At 36.8% G+C, this 19,344-nt stretch overlaps 3 protein-coding genes across 3 annotated transcripts; 2 read left to right on the top strand and 1 right to left on the bottom strand.

The window, feature by feature from the left end:
* The first annotated feature begins 3,278 nt into the window (after nucleotides 1-3,278).
* On the top strand, nucleotides 3,279-3,854 carry LOC111694243. The gene is made up of 2 exons (XM_023461597.1): nucleotides 3,279-3,640; nucleotides 3,717-3,854. Exons 1-2 carry the CDS (start codon nucleotides 3,320-3,322, stop codon nucleotides 3,852-3,854), a joined length of 459 nt encoding a protein of 152 aa, XP_023317365.1. The 5' UTR covers nucleotides 3,279-3,319.
* Nucleotides 3,855-4,142: 288 nt separating this feature from the next.
* On the top strand, nucleotides 4,143-4,777 carry LOC106655982. The gene is made up of 4 exons (XM_023461596.1): nucleotides 4,143-4,231; nucleotides 4,292-4,414; nucleotides 4,481-4,571; nucleotides 4,631-4,777. Exons 1-4 carry the CDS (start codon nucleotides 4,143-4,145, stop codon nucleotides 4,775-4,777), a joined length of 450 nt encoding a protein of 149 aa, XP_023317364.1.
* A 4,857-nt stretch (nucleotides 4,778-9,634) lies between these two features.
* Nucleotides 9,635-12,448, bottom strand: LOC106655981 (sialin-like). The gene is made up of 7 exons (XM_014376591.1): nucleotides 12,415-12,448; nucleotides 11,072-11,164; nucleotides 10,709-11,005; nucleotides 10,344-10,636; nucleotides 9,880-10,284; nucleotides 9,792-9,811; nucleotides 9,635-9,722 (listed from the first exon to the last, which is right to left on the bottom strand). The coding sequence occupies exons 1-7, from the start codon at nucleotides 12,446-12,448 to the stop codon at nucleotides 9,635-9,637; spliced, it is 1,230 nt and encodes a 409-aa protein (XP_014232077.1).
* Between the last annotated feature and the right edge of the window lie 6,896 nt (nucleotides 12,449-19,344).

Genomic DNA, 19,344 nt, shown 5'->3' with positions numbered 1-19,344 from the left:
TGTTTTTCAATATTTGTACTATTTTAGGTCAAAGATTTTCTCGAAGATGCAGTCACTTATTGGAAAAGTGTCACCGCTCCCGACCAAAAAGAACTCTTAGTAAAAATGAGTAGATCCCACTCGATAATGATCACCTTCGTAAAAAGTATTTATATTACTTACCCTGTCATTTCGTTTTAGTGCCATAAATCTTGATTATTTTCATTATTCAGTTGCTGTTTTTGGTTCCTTCTGGTCCTTCTGGATTCTACCAGCTATTGTTCCACCAGCTCTCAATATTGTATTACCTGGCGAACACAATTTTACTGCAAGATTGTGCACTACTGGAGAATTAACAATTCTAGATCCTGAAGAATATTACTTTTTTTGGCTCGGGTATACCTATATTATTATGACACAGGCAGCAATGTGTGCTTCGGCATTGTGTATTGCTGCGGTTTTTTTCATCTCAGTGAATCTTACGAGATTCAGGTTACTTAGGTAGCTATTTATTCGCATGATTCTGTACATTTGCATTAATTTTTTTATTGTTAGTAATATAAGGTATTTCTTAATAAGCATGAACATTGAACAATGTTAATTAGGCTACATTTAGTTAAATTTAATTTTTAGAAATTTATAGCAGTACTTGATGCTTTTTTTTAATTGAATTTTGTTAAAAAAGCATTTTCACACAAACTGCATATAATATTTTATAGCACAAATATCTAAAAGTAGCAGAAAAGTAGTGATTTTCTACGTTAATGTGATACAAAAAATAGCGAACATTTTTCGTTAGTTTTATATCATTAATAATATAATTATATGGTTAGACGCACTATTTTGTGTCACCTTCTACGAGGAATCCATTAGCAGCGTCAAATTCAGTATATTTTTAATAGATTTTAAATATGAACGATTGATAACGCAGTTTATCTGCCATACTTGCCATTCAGGACGCTATATGCGCTCCTTGATACATTGCCATTTATTCTACAATTGCAAACATATTTATTAATTATCTTTCAAGTTCATGCTTGAGTAAGAAACATTTTATTTATACTATCATTAATATTGCAGTTACAGGTTTTCAAAACTCGAAAAGCTTGTTAACAGTGATTCTTTCGTTTTCAATGAATCACGTAACGATTATATTCATAATGAAATTGTAGACATACACTGCAATCACAATCAATGTTTTGAGTAAAGTTCAAAATAATTATTTCTTTAAAACAAGCATTTTTACTTTTAATCATAATTTATTATAATTTTAAAATTCTAGTTTTTTTGCAAAGGTGTTTTATATAGGACGAAAAGTACTAATGATAATATCTGCTTATATTTTAATTGGTTTAATTTTCACTGGTTCAATGGTAATGAATTCAAGTATTGATATCAAATAATTAATTCTTAAAATACTATGTTATTCATTCAATATTTGTTATTTATTCAATATTTTAGATTATATTTGCCAAATCAGTTAATAATCTGTTCTTATTGGTAGAAATGATAGTATCATTTGAATGCATATCATTTTATGCATTTCTGATTGCTCATTTTGGACAACTTTTAGCTGATGTCAGTGTTGAAATTTTTTATGAGAGGTAAATATGTTGTATTTTCTTGACTTACGTGAACGGAATTTGATTATTTTACAAATAAAAATGTATACAAATGTTGATTCCAGTTATTATTGTGGATGGTACTATTTTCCTCTGAAAACTAGACCATATGTTTTATTAATTATGTTACGAGCATCATATCCATGTGAATTAACCTCAGGACCTTCTGCAGCACTCAAATTAAATTATGAAAGTTTTAGCGCAGTAAGTATTAATCAATGTTAAGCTTGGACAGAATAAAACGTATTTATTATTTAATTAAATACTTTTTTAAAGCTCATGAATACTGCAGTGTCTTACATGACTGTCATGGCATCTCTTATTTAATCAGCATCAACTGATTCTATGTTAAATCAATTGTACTTAAATGATGAAAGGAAAGAGTCTCAATAAAATGCTTCAATCAGTTGCAGATAAAGTTATTTTTTAATTATAATACCATTGATGATCAAAGGTTTTATATTTAAGTTCAGAATTTAAAATTTAAAACATGAAAAAAAGTCTTAAAAAAAGTCTGATTTTATTTTTTCGCACCATGAATGATAAATCACTATAGTATGAAATTGTACGAATATTAGATCACTAAAAATTGATCATAAACATTTGGAATGATATAAAGCTCTTGTACTTAGATATTGTAATGATTCGTACACGACGCATTTTCGAGTATAAGAATGTGATATTTTTAATATTTTATTTATTTTTTTATAGAAAAGTTGAATGAACCAATATATTATAAAATGATGTGTTTATTTACTATTACAAACAAAAGTATATTGGTCTCTGTTATTCATTGTTGTATATGACATGTATTTCCAAGTATAAAATAAAATAAAAAATTAAAATGAATGCTTAGAGTTGGGAATGCTCAAATACTACTTGTCCATCTTATTCGTAAATAATCGTAGATTAGTTTCAAAATATCATTTTCACAAGCTCTGTAATAAAACAAAAATTATAATAGGTGATAATTTTTTATTCGAAACCTAGTATTATCATTTCAAAAATAGTTGTTCATTGAATTTTTTCCGAATTTTGTGGACCACTCTAAGAATATCGCTGCATGGTCTTGATCCTTCATATTAGATACATAGAGCTAGATAAAAATCGCAACAATGTTTTTTTCGAAGGTTTATAACAAAATTGCACGATTTTTTGGGTTTCCGAAACTCTTCGAAAGCAGGAAGAGGTAGAAAATCGACTTTGAAAAAATTTTCAAGTCGAAAAATCACATTTTTTTCCATTGCAAAATAAACAATGGTAATGTTGATTTTATGCAAAAATAAGACCGAAAGAGCAAACCCAAAAACTCCCCTGGTAAGAATTTTCGAGAGAAAACATTAACTTTATCAATGCGGTTTTGATACGATGGAAAATTTATTCGCGAAATTGCAATTTTAGACGTTAAAGGGTTAAACAAGAAAAATCAAAATCTTGTTATTTCCAAAATTACTATAGAAACGTCCTTTGTTCAGGTGTATGACATTCGGCTACACGTGTAAAAATGACAAGAGGTATTTTATTCAAGCCGAAAATCGCTGTATTGTCAGTTATGATTAATAATGAAAAGTGGCTTGTGGTTTGGCTAAATTTTACTGACAAATCGCCGCACACAAATATATTTTAGTATTTTTACAAATATCTACAATACTTAATCGGAGGGTAGTTTTGATTTTTAACCGTCAGTTTCAATATCTGTCTGTCTTGTTTCATTAAAAATGTTGAAAAAGTTGTTCGTGTTTAACGATCTTCCCGAAATCCCTGGATTAGAAGAACTAGATGTTAATTACTACGCGGGAAGTAAAATATTTTACGTCATAACGCTCATATGGCCGGGTCAAAATCGTCTTTTGCAATATTTCGGAAGATTTGTGATAGCATTAAATTTTTCTTTCGTTATGACTCTTCAATTACATACCGCTTATAATGCACTTCATCCACCGATCAACTGGGAATTTGCCATACAAAATTTATTCGAAATAAGTTTTGTTTCGATGATGTCTTCTATGTACTACATATTTTGTTCTATGGAGCAGGAGGTGGTGGTTTCACGATTCATGCAAAACAATAATTGTTTCTCTAATTTTTTACAAAAATAGCATAAATTTATAATAGGTACGAGCTTTCACTTTGATGACTGTAAATTTTTGGAATAGCATAACGGAACCCGAACAAAAAGACTTTATGAAAAGCATGAGCCAATTTCATTGCAAAATAACGATAGTCGTTAGAGGTTTGATGATGAATTTTTAATTATGTCACTAATTGGTGAAAATAATATTAGGAAGCAAAATACACATTAGAAACTATAAATTAACGATTATCAATTTACATTCATATCCATATAAATGTTTCTTTGCAGTTTTAATCTTTACCAGCTTTTCAGGATTTGCTATCTCTCCTGTATCTGTCCCGTATATGGTTAATTATATCTTTCCAAATAAGTATAACCTAACGCCTAAACTTTGTACCACTGCAGATTTCTCCTTTATTGATGAGAAAAAATATTTTTTTTATATATTCGGATATACTGTATTCGTAATGGCAATGGCGGCTGTTATCGGAGTTTCTCTTTGCTCTGCAGCGACATTTTTTGTTTCTATTACTCTCATTAGATTTAACTTGTTGAGGTAAGCTTTGAAAAAATTTGATTGAAAAATATCATTCGTAAAATCTTCTGATTTTTTCAGTTTTCGTCTGCATAAATTATGTACACTTGTGCAAAGTAATAACTTTCAAAATACTAAATCAGTGAATTATTTTATTTATGATGAAGTTAAAAATTTACACCAGAGCCATTTGTCCGCTATTGAGTAACGTATCATACGAATCCATGAAATGTTTCAAATCGTATCACTGTATTTACACTAAATTTTCAGGTACTTTGAAAAGTGCGAATATATTGGCCGCAAAGTGCTCATGATTCTTACCACTTATGTTTTTGTTGGCTTGAGCTTCACAGGAACTATGGTAAACTATTTTAGATTTCTTTTGATTAAATTAAACAAATGCACCCAATAAAATTTCAGATACTGTTTTCGTTGAGTATAGAAAATTATTTCCTCTTAGTCGAAATGATAATTTCATTTATTGCGGTCATATTCTTTGCATTTCTAATTGGTCATTTTGGACAAATAGTAGTCAATGCGAGTGATGATATATTTTATGATTGGTAAGTGTTAGCATTTTTATTTATGCTCTTGATAATTCATTAAACGGTGCGTTTCTATTATAGTTACTTCTGTGGATGGTACAATTTTCCTTTGAATACTAAACCATTCATAATAATGATGATGGTTCGAGCACTCAAGCCTTGTGAATTAAAAGCAGGTCCGTCTGCGGTTCTTAACCTGAATTATGAAAATTTTAGTGCAGTAAGTTGAAATCAATTCAACAATTAGTTCATGAAGCAATATGACCAATCTAATTATACCCTCTTTTATAAAGATTGTCAACACAGCAGTATCTTACATGACAGTCATGGCTTCTCTTATATAAAAAATATTACACCAGTTCGTCCATTTCACAAAATCCAGTTATGTTTTCAGTAGATCACAATTTATTTATAATAAACGAAAATTTAAATTTACAATTTCTGATGACGTTTGTTTCATTTCAATTACGGTCGTTCAGTGACACGGACATGACTTTAATACGAGCGGCTCATTTTTCGCGCACTGAATCAAAAAAATCTCGACATCTCATCATTGATTTTGTGGACATCAGCACACGTGACGCGCAGGGAAACGTTTCGCCTCACAATCATGGAAATCGTAGATTTTTTCCCCTTTTGGAAGAAAATCTACTATTTTTTATTCAGCTAATTTGAAACTATTCCCTCTTGAAAAATTCCGTCTCAACTGTGCGCGCACGGGCATGATAAAATAAAATACTTTCGCAAAAGGATAACGATGTAAGAATGACATAACTCAATTAATATAGCTCGAAATTCAAAACTGGGAGCGTCTCGATCCAATTTGTTCTCGAGCCATTTTTTTTCAAATCCATTAGACTGGGATTGATATTACGTAGTTAGGTAGTTGTGCAGCCAGGCTTCGACGATGAGGGGGATGAGCGAAAGTCGTCATTATTTATACATTGTAAAGTCCGTCTAAACATAACCGATCAGAGAAAGTCTCGAGTATAAAAGAGGCGAACTCTTTCGAATCTCGATTCATCCTTTATTAAAACGTGACAGGCCCTCGATTCCATCACATACCATATAAAAACGACGCGCCGTTACCATTGTATACGAGCATTAGATTTTCCAAGATCAACAGTCAGCCGGCGCGACGTCTTATAAACACGTTACATCGTAAATATAAATAACACTTTCAATATCTATGCGGAGCGTTAATTTCATCGGGTGATAATGAAGGTCGATATCGCGTTGTGAAGCTGGAATAGTCCTCCGTCTCGCTCTCTCGCGCCGATAGATTTCCATTAAGAATTTAAGGCTGTAATTTCACGAAAATAGTTATTACAAACGACGATCATCGTCGTCGCGGCGGCTCAACACAATAACAAATGAAAATCGAGGTTAATCGCCGCGTTGTATACTTTCACTGCCTCTATACTTGTGTATAAAACGACAGATACTTACAATACGTACCCATAGAGGACCAGACGCGCAGAATTTTCTTATGCGAGATATTCATTATATTCGGCGCGTCCACGAGTTTCGAATGCCTTACGTATATCCCATTTATACGATTTGCACGCGTGTAGTGTGTACCTGCGGTGCAGCGCAATGTATACAATTTGCCTTGTCCAGTCGAGCGCGGGAGTCACGTGAGACGCGCAGCAAACATCCTATGCGCCCGTATTTATACAGCGAAAGTGCAGCATCTTCCACCAGCGAGGTATGCGATCTGTCTAGGGGGGGGCTTATAAGGCATATAGGAGAAATATTTTTCTTATTCGGTTGCGCGCACGCGGCGAGTATCAAGTTTTATACACATATAAAACAGATGAATCGTATATATTGCGTATACCTGTGTGCGTGTGTGTGCGTGTGTGTGTGTGTATAAACAAGTACACGCGTATAATAAATACAAGCGCCAAGTCTTACGTTAGAAGGTATGTTATAAGGTCGTGAGCTCCAGGCATATATATACGTAGAAAACGGCCGCAAGAGATAGCCTCCCGGAAATCGGACAATACGATGTATTGCTTCCTGAATGTTTTATATATGGTTTATATATACAGTGGCCATTTGCACGTGTACCCATATTACATACGTATGCAGAAATGCCAAGCACGCTAGTAGCGCGGCCACCAATGCAAAAATACCCCGGGAATCTATATTATACGCTCCAGTGCGTTTGAAGCAGCGCGTGTGCATAAAAGATTCACATATAATGTGTGTGTGTGTGTGTGTGTGTAAAGCCCGTGACGTGCAAAGGCGCGAGGTGTAAGGTGAACGAGCGAGCCCGCGAATTTTTGGCTTGTAAATTTACACGCACGCTTTAACTTATCGCTGGTAATCCGTCACCTCTTGCCCGTAACACAACGATTTGTCATAATTTTTATTACTACTCGAAGAGATAAAATGAACGAGAAAAAAAATAAGGTTACGCAATATCTATCGGTCTATCGGCATCCGAGGAGTTATTTACGTCAATATGTGAGCAGCAACAGAAGCAGGCATCGTTTGTTGTTGGTACATATTATACTCACGGCACACAAGAAGCTTGCGCGCAATAACACACATATATATTGTGTCTATGAGTGCACCGCGTCTATATGTACTATATCGCGCCAGGATGTGTATTTAGTATATATAGTACGCTACTGCGCTTGCTCCACGGGTGTAATACCGTTGCAACGGCAGCTCATTGCACGAGAAATCGTGATTTAAGAGTTCGCACGCGGCCGCCACTACTGAGCGCGCGAGCCACGAGGCTCACACTTCTTGAGCTTCGTATATATATGTGTTATAAGCCGTGGCGATGAGAAAACGTTATAACATAGATATGAGGCACTAATACAAACACGCCAACACATGCACTTTGAAAGAGAGAGAGAGAGAGAGAAAAGACGAACCGATGCCTCTCCTACAAGCATGTTGTGTTGATTTTAGACCCAGGTAGTAAGTTTCCGGTAGTTTATACGTTATATTTATCGCTAAGTAAGCGCGACTAGTACTAGTAGTATCTACAGGCGCCCCCGCAACGACATTGTTGTTTCAAGCTCGCGCGAGCGAGGAGCCGATATTAAAGTTCGTTACACAGCAAGCCACGAGCGAACTCGAGCTTCATCGTCGAAAATTTGCCAGGCCAAAAGGAGCTTCGAGATATTGTATAGATAGCTACGCTCGCTCCTTACAAAAGCGAAATATTTATCTTTCATTTTGACGCTATAGGCGCACTTAGTTATACGCCGGCCGCTGCCGAGCCGCTCGATAAATAATTTCACGCACGCAGCCCCGACGAGTCTCGAGCGCGCGACTCTTTAAGAGAGCGAGAAAAAGAGCGTCGGCAATTGAAATGTAACGCGCACGACGACGACGACGACGACGACGACGACGACGACGACGATGATGATGCAGGGGGTTTTATATATAGTATAAGAGCTGTGCCGCGCGCCTACACGTATCCGCGCAGCAGCAGAAATCCTATAAAAACACTCGGTTAACCGAAGATAAGGAGGAAAAAACTTGCGCTCCGTATATATATCATATACATCAACTCAGCTTCAAAGACCACGACCACGTCGTCGTCGTCGTCGTCGTCGTCGTAGTCGGCGTTAAAACTTACCTTTACTTTTTCACCATATTACATCGTATTCGCCAAAGCTGCCCCTTTCTCTCTCTTTCTCTCTCTCACACACATTCTCTCGGTGGCTTGCGCTCTGGTGTGTGTGCAGCGATACGTGCGCGCAAGCTACAGCATAGACCTCGGCTAGTATATAGAAGCTCAACTCGGCTCGGGCTGCGGAAAAGTAATATATTACGAGAGCGCGCGAGCAAACGAGGATAGAATGAAAATTCAAGTGCTCGAGCGTATCTAGTATAATAGAGAGAGGGACATTTTTGGACGGATATCGGAGCGCTGCTCGACGACGGCGCCAAGCCGATTGTCGTCTAGACACGTTCTTAGATTGTATATCATATATATTATAAGTATATGTTAAATATCCACGGCTCCTGCATACAGACATTAAAGTGACAATTCGGAAATGTAATGCAGTACGCTCGTATTTGAAAAATGTGCGTTACAAAGAGCGTATAATTGGAATTTTAAAGGTCGAGCTCGAAGCATCGTAAATATAAATAAAACGTTCAATATCAATTATTTCAAAATATTATTATTACGTTATAAGTATGATTAATTTAACATCTTTGGTATCAACACAGAATTGTTTCTAAAGCAACAGTGAAGGCTGTTCCCAAATTATTATTACTTCTGGCAGAAATATTCAACATTAATATTGGCTTCGGGATAAAAAATGACCATTTAAAATTTTTTAAAACACACTGTCATTAGTTATCTTTTTTTATGGTGCCCTTTCTAGAGCAATCATGCGCTAAAAAACTATTCAAAACCCTGAAAAATCATTTAACTGTTTCGATAAAATTTGAACTATGGTAAATACAACCAATTCGAACACGACAATACTACTTTACGTTTCCACCAATAGATGGCGAGTACTTTTAACCGTAAATCTGCAAGTGGTAAAGTCAACATAATTGTATAAGTTATAGCACGGTTTTCCACAAAATGATTTCTTATTCCATAATTTTTTTTCATTTCCTTAGTATCTACTTAAGTTGAAATTTCGAGGGGATGATCATGAAACTAATAAAAAAGTGCCTATGTCGTTAGTTTTCAATAAAGTTTTTAATAAAACCAGTTTAGCTAACAATTGAAAAGTAGTAATAAAATATGGGGCATTTTTACCAGATACAAAATTATTATTACATTATAACGAAAATAATCATCAGTATACACAATCTAATTCAGTGACAATTAGCATCGTCAGAATTGAAACTGCCGATTACTCTCAGGTTTCAGAGTATCAATTTTTTTCTATTACAATAGATCCCTTACTTTATCCAATTTATGTTCCTCTTGATACGACGCTGGAACCGGGCTCCACTTGTCCTGAATACTCGTTTTGCTGCAAATTGCGAAAAAGATACCCGTAACAATGAAAAAAGGGACTGATAAACAGATCAGAGCCAAGTACATTCCCTCAATGGGAATTAACTGAAAAAGAGAAGAAAAGCTCGGTTATATTGATTGATACACACGTTACAACATTTTTGCATACTTACGATTGCGAACAGAGTCATTACGGCTTGTGCTATTTGATTGGCCATTTGTGTAATAGCGATGAGAATGCCCACATAGTACGGACTCAAGTCCATGTGGTTGATCATAAAACCACTGCCTCGAAAGTTGATCAGTAGTATTATAATGAACTTCATTAATACCCAGATGAAACTGTTAAAAAAATCTCCACCTCGAGCGATACACTCGATCGCATACACAAATACAAATGCGGCCCCTGGTACAAACGTAGATAAGGAATTGAAGATCTTACGCGCTTTGAGTCTTGTTAAACGGTGTCTTGCCACGAATGAGTCTGATAACCATCCCGATCCGATGCCAGCCAGCACCCAGATCAACAAAACTGTCAGCATTATTCCAGCATTCAGCGTTCTGAACTCTATCATATACTGATTGTCGTTGCATTAGTGATGAGTTCAATGAAAGAAAAGAAAAGCGCCATGCTTACCCGATATGTGATCAATTCAGCAGCATAGCTAGCCGCGTGAGACAGTATCAACGTCCAGACGGGCAGCGACGACAGAATCGACCTCCATGGTATTTGTGGCTTGAACGAAGGAGCTTGGTCCACGAATTCCAGGTCACAGTTCGATCCCAGATAATGGAATACGATACTCCAAAACACAGCCATTAATCCCAAAATCACTCGGGCGTAAACTGAATTGTGATCGTAGCTTGACCATCTCGAAAGGATAAGGTATAAGGCTAGGATAAAAGACTTAGCGGAAAAAACAATAGAGTCTGAAAGTGGATGAGCATCGTTAACAGTGTTCCTGGTTGGTATCTTTTTAAATTAAGAATATGTTAGCTTACAATCGGTCGCCCTACGTTCAGGCAATCTGAGACGCGCCAAAAGTGCGTAAACGCAAGGCAGAACCGGCGCTTGGATTGCACCAATAAGTATATTCAGTAACAGGTCACTAATAACTTGCAACTTGTAATCGTTAATGTGATGTATGGTGCCGATTTGAATCGCTGTGAGCAAGTGCACAATACCGATACCGGCAATGCTGAGACATAAAAGTTTCTTGGCGCTCCAATTGGTAGCTAATCCACCAGCTGGTATGAGCAACGAAATATAGACTAACTTTTTTACATAGTACTTCCAATCTAAAATTGTAAATATTTTTTAACAATTGTTATGGTAAATGTTTCAAGAGAAAAACTCATAATTACCTACGGACAAAGCTAAGTCCTTGTCAAAGGTTTGAAAGATAATTATTGCAAAAAAGATCCCAGCAATTTGAAGGTTTACGTAGTACTTTGGACCTGAAAAACAATAAAAGTTGTCAAACACATTAAATGATGGTGAGCCATCCATCAATTTTCGATTCAGTATAGCATAATAAACCCTTAGACGAACAAAAAAAATAGTTTTCTCTATAGTAATGACCTATTAAATTTAAATAAACTGATGTCAAATATTCGGAAATCAATGATCTTCTTATTCTTATATCCCAGTCCAATACGATTAATGTACACATCAATTATTTTTTACATAAACTGTTACAGGAAAGTGGTCACAAACAAGTAAATTACTAGTAATATATTCAAAACATAATTTCTTGGTAGTGAGGTTAAATATTTCTTTTTTCAATTTGTAGGAGGGAGGTCCCCTTAGTATTGAAAATTTTTATAAGGGTCTATTAAAGGTTAATACTTATGAAATTCATTCATGTCCTCTAAGAATAAATATTTTATTTAAATATGAAATTTGGCTTCCGAAAGTAAATAATTTTGAATAATTGTCTAAACGCCGATTTTTACGCCGATAAATATCAACCGAAAATAAAGCAAAAAATCATATCTATATGAGCGCTCTTATCATCACTGCTTATTGTACGTCATAGAATATTTTGGTAAAAAAAGTCTAGTGCCCATCAAATTTTGCTTAACAATAATTTACCTGAGTCGAATCGTAAAGCCATAAGGAAAAAAATGTTAGCTATGCCACGCGAATAATATTAGATCAATGGGAACAGTGGAAACTTGCATACACTGAAAATATGTTGCACTAAATAATAGATCTCTACAGTGTTTCTCTGCATCTCTACAGTTATTTGTTAAACTAGTTAATAAGAATTATATTGTTACGATAACTCATAAGCAATATTTTTGTTATCTTTGCTTCGTGAACCTAAATTCCTGTCACCATCATCGTGAACTTTTTTTAAATTAAAGACACTACAGTGTGATATCAATACAAAACCACTGTTGATCACTAATTCAGTGCAAAAGTTTTTCAGTGAATATAAAAATATTTTTAAAATAATTTATTTCAAAAATGTCAAAAAAAGAGCGAATAAATGTGAACTGTTTTTATTGGCAATTAAATTAATAGAAGACAATAAAAGATTCAACAAATCTTTTAAAAACTTTTTTCACCTTAATTAATTCCAACATTGATATCAATTGTTTTTAGAGTTACCCTTCTGAATTTTATTAATGCTGATTTTAACAATTTTTATGATTGATAAAACTTTCAATAATAAATTTGATTGCCAACAATACGCGTTTACCTTTGTCCTTGTAAAGCAGCGGTTCCGAAGTCATGTTTTTGCTCGATCTCCGCTTCAACGTTTTTTGTTTCACTCCGTACTTGTCACTGAATCGATACACACGCGAATAAAGATTGAATCAAATATCCGAGCATTTTTATACAAAAAAGACTTTTATCTTAGCCACACACCAAAATAGTTCGTTATCTAAGTAGCCTGTGTAGGCAAAGCTTCACTTGTATTAAAACGTACTTTTAATATCTTTATTGTACTCATTCCCGCAAGCAAGAAGGCGTCAATGGTTGCACGTCAAATACTCGCAATGAGCTCCAAAAGTTAAAAATCCGGCGAATTTTACGCACGATGTAATTGTAATTCATGAGAGGGAATAACCCACCACCTATTTAGGCTGACCGATGATTCATATCTATGTATTTTGACGAGATAGCAGAATAAATAGATTTAACGTAAGTTTTACGAATCAATAGTGCTTTATCTCTCAAACTTGAAACAAGCACGAAGTATCTTGCGTTCGATTTCGAATTGGCATAGGAGCACCCGAGGCACAAAGGCTATGCATAAATAGTTTCAAAAGAAAAATCATATCATTTCTTGATTATCTTCGTGCTTGCACCTACTATACAGAATATTTTCGAACAGAGAAGCGCCGAAAATGTGTATTGTTACACAGTGGCACTTGTATACAGTCGGCGCCCCTTCAAAGTGGGCTCGACTTTTTCCCCGCGCGCTGCAGAGCTATATCTCGAGCTCGGTCACCCATGGCTCAAAGCTCACGCAGTAGCAAAATTTATATTTACGTGAGACGTTACAAGTGCGTCGATTATCAGCGGCGCCGCGTGCGTACACATAGTACATGCACACACAATGCCTAGTGCTGTGCACGTACGTGTGTGTGTGTGTGTGCGTACATGTGGGCTGCGGTGAATTTCAAAAGAGGACAAGAGCTGCGCGTAGATGAAAAAAGGGACACCCTCCTTTTCGCACGTACGTAGTCGTACATATATGTACTAGGGTGGTCCACTTTTTCAAAAATTTTTTGTATCTCGGGGGATCCATCGGAATCAGATAGTTTGAGGTTTAAAATGAATTTTCCCGTAAACTAGAACTCAAAAAAATGATTTTAGATGGTGTCGATGGATTTTTGAAGTTTAAAAACGTGCTCCAAGAAGAAGCAAAATCGGGCTATCATTCGATTTATTTCAAACTCTGTTTAGAGGGTAAAAATAATCTTGACAATACATTTTCTTATGTGTTTTTGTCTGCAGAATCGAATGCCGTAGTCAGTTTTGACCTAGGAGCACAATTTCATTCAAAAAAATACACTTTTTCGATCGTTCTTTTTCGCAAATTCCGCAAAGTTCATTTTCGAGCGAGTGGCAAATGAACAGAAAAAATCTAGAAAATTTTTTGACACCACCAAAATTTAGGATTTTTTATGACAAATCCAATGGTATAAATTAGTATACACTTTGAAATTATTTTAATGCAGAAAAATACAACTTTATCCCAAAAAACGACATTACGAAAAATTGAAAAATCGAAAAGTGTATTAGTTTCTTCCAGGAAATGGCTAAGTAGAATCAACTATGGAAAAAATTGCATGAAACTATCTGATAGGTTTTTTTCTCACCTTTCCAACGCCGGTTTCAGAAGTTAAAAATTCGCAAGATTCGCTGAGATACAGCTATTTTTGTACGATGCATTTTTTAGCTTAAATTCTGCTTCGCAGGTTTTTTAATGAATAGAGCTAGCTCAGAATTATTGAATTTTAAGCCTAAAAAATGCATCGTACAAAAATAGCTGTATCTCAGCGAATCTTGCGAATTTTTAACTTCTGAAACCGGCGTTGGAAAGGTGAGAAAAAAACCTATCAGATAGTTTCATGCAATTTTTTCCATAGTTGATTCTACTTAGCCATTTCCTGGAAGAAACTAATACACTTTTCGATTTTTCAATTTTTCGTAATGTCGTTTTTTGGGATAAAGTTGTATTTTTCTGCATTAAAATAATTTCAAAGTGTATACTAATTTATACCATTGGATTTGTCATAAAAAATCCTAAATTTTGGTGGTGTCAAAAAATTTTCTAGATTTTTTCTGTTCATTTGCCACTCGCTCGAAAATGAACTTTGCGGAATTTGCGAAAAAGAACGATCGAAAAAGTGTATTTTTTTGAATGAAATTGTGCTCCTAGGTCAAAACTGACTACGGCATTCGATTCTGCAGACAAAAACACATAAGAAAATGTATTGTCAAGATTATTTTTACACTCTAAACAGAGTTTGAAATAAATCGAATGATAGCCCGATTTTGCTTCTTTTTTGGAGCACGTTTTTAAACTTCAAAAATCCATCGACACCATCTAAAATCATTTTTTTGAGTTCTAGTTTACGGGAAAATTCATTTTAAACCTCAAACTTTCTGATTCCGATGGATCCCCTGAGATACAAAAAATTTTTGAAAAAGTGGACCACCCTAATATGTACGTGTGTAATGTACGCAGTCTGCCTCGTGCTCTTTTGCGCGCATCGGCGTACACACACACATACACGCAGCCGCATATATACATTCATCGTTGAAAGAATAAATGAGTCTTGATCACGCGTAATAATTCTCCCCCTCGTTTACGCAGCATTACGTAAGGTATGTATATATGTGTGTACGTGCGGTACTAACTGAGAGAGCCTGGCGTTGTATACACCGTCTGCGTGCGTGTGCGTGCAGTGCAATGTAACCGCGGCATTAGATCGTGCGTGAGGGGCCTTCACCCAATTACCGCAGCGCGATTCACAATTTTATATTTATCGAGAGACGAGAGAGAGAGAGAGAGAGAAAGTCGCAGGCTGGGATCGTCGTTGTCATTGACATGAAATAATAATCGTTCTTACCCTGAGCTTGCGCGCACCCGTATTTTATACTTTATAATTATTTTCCCTTTGCCACGCGCTATGCAAAAAAGGTGCACGACCGAGCGAATTTTCACTTTGTCCGATATTGCTTACTACTACTCTCTATACGTACATTTCCAAGCAGATTTATTAATTTTCCAAAAGCCCTTTATAAATTGTATATTTAATACCGTCTCGACAGAAAGGGGCTGCTGTACAACGCGACTCAGCGCGAGCTTCGTTCTCGTCTACGCAGCAGCAGCAGCAGCAGCAGCCTCTCTACTCTCGATCGTCGAAGAAGTTTGCGAATTCTCACTTCGACGCACATAAATTATTATTTCGTTCACGCGCTCCTCTCGACGCCTCGCACACACTTGACGCTCGTACAATTGGCACGAGGAAGGAAAAAAAAATACAAGATACTAATTTTTCCTTTTCACGCTTGTACGTCCGCACGCACGAATGTAATACGCGCGCCGATTCTTTGAAGACGCTAAAATTGGCTTATAGGTAGTTTTTCTTCTTCTTTTTTTTTTATCAGAAATACAAAAGACGTACGTGTATAACGCAGTCGAAGTCTTTCTTATATATACGATACCAATCCAATTTGTAGTAGCTATACCGCAAGCTCTCGCCTCGGCATATCGTTACACTCGAGCTTTTTCCTTCTCTCTCTCTCTCTCTCTTTCAACTTGTGACTGCAGAGATGTGGGGGTATCGTAATGAAACGAATTGGCAAAAAGTACGAGCACACAGTGGTATCGTATATAGCATTTGTATTCCATCCTCGGAAGCAACAGCACCCCCGAAAAACTCATCCTTCGTATTACAAGTAAAGCCCTGTATATGCTATACGAATACGCGTAGAATATCTGTTCGCTCGACTCGCGAAAAAATAACTTATTCTTTCGAGCCACCACTGTCTGGCATAAGCGGCTCCCTCGCAAGCTGCGCGCATATAAATATACATCATTTCGGTTTTCTGCACGTGGTAAATAAGTGTTTGTGCGTGCCTACGCACATACTTGTACGTCGATGCTCGTTCTATATAATATGTGTATATATTATTATTACAGCTCGAAACTCCCCTTGAATCGCGTGTGTATACGACTCCTAGACCAACTGATGCACGGACTAGCAGTAGAGAGTCTGGAACGATCTCCCTTTTCGGTTAGCGGCGTAAATGTTTCCTGCTTAACGTCGCTCGCTGCTGCCGCTGTAAGTAGATATAAGGGCATATCTCTCAGTGCGATGCGATGCGTGCGAATCGCGCGAGGGGTACAACATTTAACGCGTCGCTGCGTAACTACTGCTGTGGCTGATGTTGCTGCTGCTGCTGCTGCTGCTGCTGTCGTGTGGTATTTCTGTACAGATAACGAAGACTACGTGTAGCTACATCAGCGGACGACAACATGCACACACTGCACACACACACACACACACATACACAGACTAACGAGTTGGATATAGAGGTCAAATTCGTGTGCGACGATGTAAAAAGCCACGTTACGTGCATTATCATCGTAGAGTATAGATGCACTCGCATGTGCACAAGCAGACCGCAGCACACAACGGATGAGCTCGTTGGCACGATTTTTCTCAAGCTCGCGTTGTGCATAATAGCATATAGGCACCGATAGCTCGTCGTCTTCGTTACAATACGTGTAGCAGTATGTGCACATTTACAAGCAAAAATATTGAAAAAGAAATAAATAAACGCATGGCTAAACAAGAGAGGCGAAAAAACACGAGTGCCTTATGTTTCGAACCTTGAATATGCTGTATGTTATGTAGCTTGGCTCAAACTCGTCGTTGCAGCTAAATATTTACTCAATTTTTATCGTCGCTTAACAATATAGTTAGCTCTCGGCTGCAGCCAACCAACAGCGGTATATCTATAAGCCTAGCTGCTGCAGCCCCCGGAGGAGCCGCGCGCTCGCGGCGCAAGGTTATTTATCGCAAAAAGTATAACTCTTTACGTTATACACGCTGCCTCTGCGCGTAAATGTGTGTGTGTGTGTGTGTGTGTGCGTGCCTATGCTTACGCGCGCGCCTCGGCCAGAGGCTAGAACGCTTGTAATAATTTCAAGTTTTATGAATGTACACACACACACATAGACACACGTAGACAGAGAGCGCGCGAGCAGCAGTACCACCACGTTATAATAAATCCATAGAACACGAGGCGCGCAAGAGCACCTCCAGAGCTGGTTATGCATACATATAGCAGTTATGTAGGTAAAAAGCCCAACCGAGGGTCATGTGTCTTGGTCGCACTCGCGCGTTACATGTACACACATTTATGCTTTATATCCTCTCTCTCGGGAAAGAGAGAGAGAGAGAGAGCGAGAAAAGGCTAGGATAAACATTATTATTAAGCTTCTCTCGCTATTCTCGTTAAAAAACATATCTCCCTCTCTTTCGCTCGCTCTCTCAGCTATAGCAGCTCTCAGCTGTGCATAGGCAGAGAGTCGCGTGTGCGTTAGCGAGTCGCGCGCAGCAGGTCCATAAATCCCAGAGAGAGAGAGGGCCGCGTACACGCGAGAGCAGAGAAAGGCTTTATTTTTCCCCGTACAGTAGTATACTGCCAGAGACCCGCTAGCTTGCGTCCCGTAAGTCTCTCTATGTGTATATATGCGCCATATCTATATGTGCTATGTACGGGAAGAAGGGCGAGGTTATAAGGGACACTGGCGGTCGCGACGATGGTAGCGGTGGCGGCGGCGCCGGGCTCGGATATACGCAAGCGCGCGGCGCAAGCTCCACAGACGACGACGACGACGACTGTCGAGCCGACTGAGAGAGAAGAGAGTCAAGAGAGAAAACTCCTGCCGCGCTAAAAGGGGGGAACGCGCGCACCCCCGCGCGCGTATAATAATCGATGCTCCTCCGCGCGACGCTATGTTGGTACACAGACACACACACACACAGCAGTCTATGGAAGAAAACTTTTCGGCCTCTAAATGAGTGAAAGACTCTCGTCTGAGTACTTTTATATATACACCAGTGTGCGGGCCGGAGAAACTTTATCCTCCTGTATACTCCAAAAATGCACTGTATGAGGCTGGCACGCGCGAGAAACCGAAAAGTTTCTCAGCTGTTTATTGTTTATTAATATAAAAGTCGAGAAAGTATGCTGAGAATAAAAGTAAAATATTTACACTGTCGCGTTCTTTTACTGGCAGATGCCAAACGTTTAATGAATATTTTAACGAACTCGGTTGTGAGAATTATCCATTTTCATTTTGACTTATACTATCTTCACTTTACCACTTGCAGATTTTTAAATATAAGGTTACTCGCCATCTAGCGATAGAGAATGGCATTAATTATCATTGAATTATCTAAATTTTTTTGAGTCATAGACGTAAAAAGTAGAGCGGTATTAATACATTAAGGGGACACACCTGTGTTTATGCCTATAAATGAAAAACATGAAAATTAAGGATTACTATTAAAATTTTTTGTTTCTGATGTAAAAATATGTTTTTATAGGTCCTTTTACAACAAAAAATATGTCTGTAGTTCCTCTTATTATAGAAAATCATCCATCAAACATGTATATTGACTTGTGATTTCTAAGTCATCAACCGCATGATTTTGAATGCTATTTTTCACCAATCCGGATCTTTGCTGTCTCAAAAGTTTTGTAATGAAATTCTTTTCCACTTAAGTGTAACAGAATTTTAATAAAAGGCTTGGAAAATTTTTTCATTCTAAAGTACAAAAAAAAAAGACAAAAATAGCTATTTTAATAACGCTTATTGCTATATTTGGAGATTAGTAGATTAAAAAATTACTAAAAAACAAATCTGCTACACTTAAGTGGAAAAGAATTTCATTACAAAACTTTTGAGACAGCAAAGATCCGGATTGGTGAAAAATAGCATTTAAAATCATGCGGTCGATGACTTAGAAATCACAAGTCAATACACATGTTTGATGGATGATTTTCTATAATAAGAGGAACTACAGACATATTTTTTGTTGTAAAAGGACCTATAAAAACATATTTTTACATCAGAAACAAAAAATTTTAATAG

This window comes from Trichogramma pretiosum, unplaced genomic scaffold (genome assembly GCF_000599845.2).
Source record: "Trichogramma pretiosum strain Unisexual culture from Peru unplaced genomic scaffold, Tpre_2.0 scaffold4, whole genome shotgun sequence".
Lineage (NCBI taxonomy): Eukaryota > Metazoa > Arthropoda > Insecta > Hymenoptera > Trichogrammatidae > Trichogramma > Trichogramma pretiosum.
This window is presented reverse-complemented; position numbering and strand designations above follow the sequence as displayed.

Coding starts and splice junctions, on each gene's coding strand:
- LOC111694243 (XM_023461597.1), top strand. CDS start 3,320: ATGTTGAAAAAGTTGTTCGTGTTTAACGATCTTCCCGAAATCCCTGGA. Junction 3,641..3,716: donor TTTGTTCTATGGAGCAGGAG/GTGGTGGTTTCA, acceptor AATTTATAATAG/GTACGAGCTTTCACTTTGAT.
- LOC106655982 (XM_023461596.1), top strand. CDS start 4,143: ATGGCAATGGCGGCTGTTATCGGAGTTTCTCTTTGCTCTGCAGCGACA. Junction 4,232..4,291: donor ATTAGATTTAACTTGTTGAG/GTAAGCTTTGAA, acceptor TGATTTTTTCAG/TTTTCGTCTGCATAAATTAT. Junction 4,572..4,630: donor TGAGCTTCACAGGAACTATG/GTAAACTATTTT, acceptor ATAAAATTTCAG/ATACTGTTTTCGTTGAGTAT.
- LOC106655981 (XM_014376591.1), bottom strand. CDS start 12,448: ATGACTTCGGAACCGCTGCTTTACAAGGACAAAG. Junction 11,165..12,414: donor GCTGCTTTACAAGGACAAAG/GTAAACGCGTAT, acceptor ATTGTTTTTCAG/GTCCAAAGTACTACGTAAAC. Junction 10,285..10,343: donor CTGAATTGATCACATATCGG/GTAAGCATGGCG, acceptor AACGACAATCAG/TATATGATAGAGTTCAGAAC.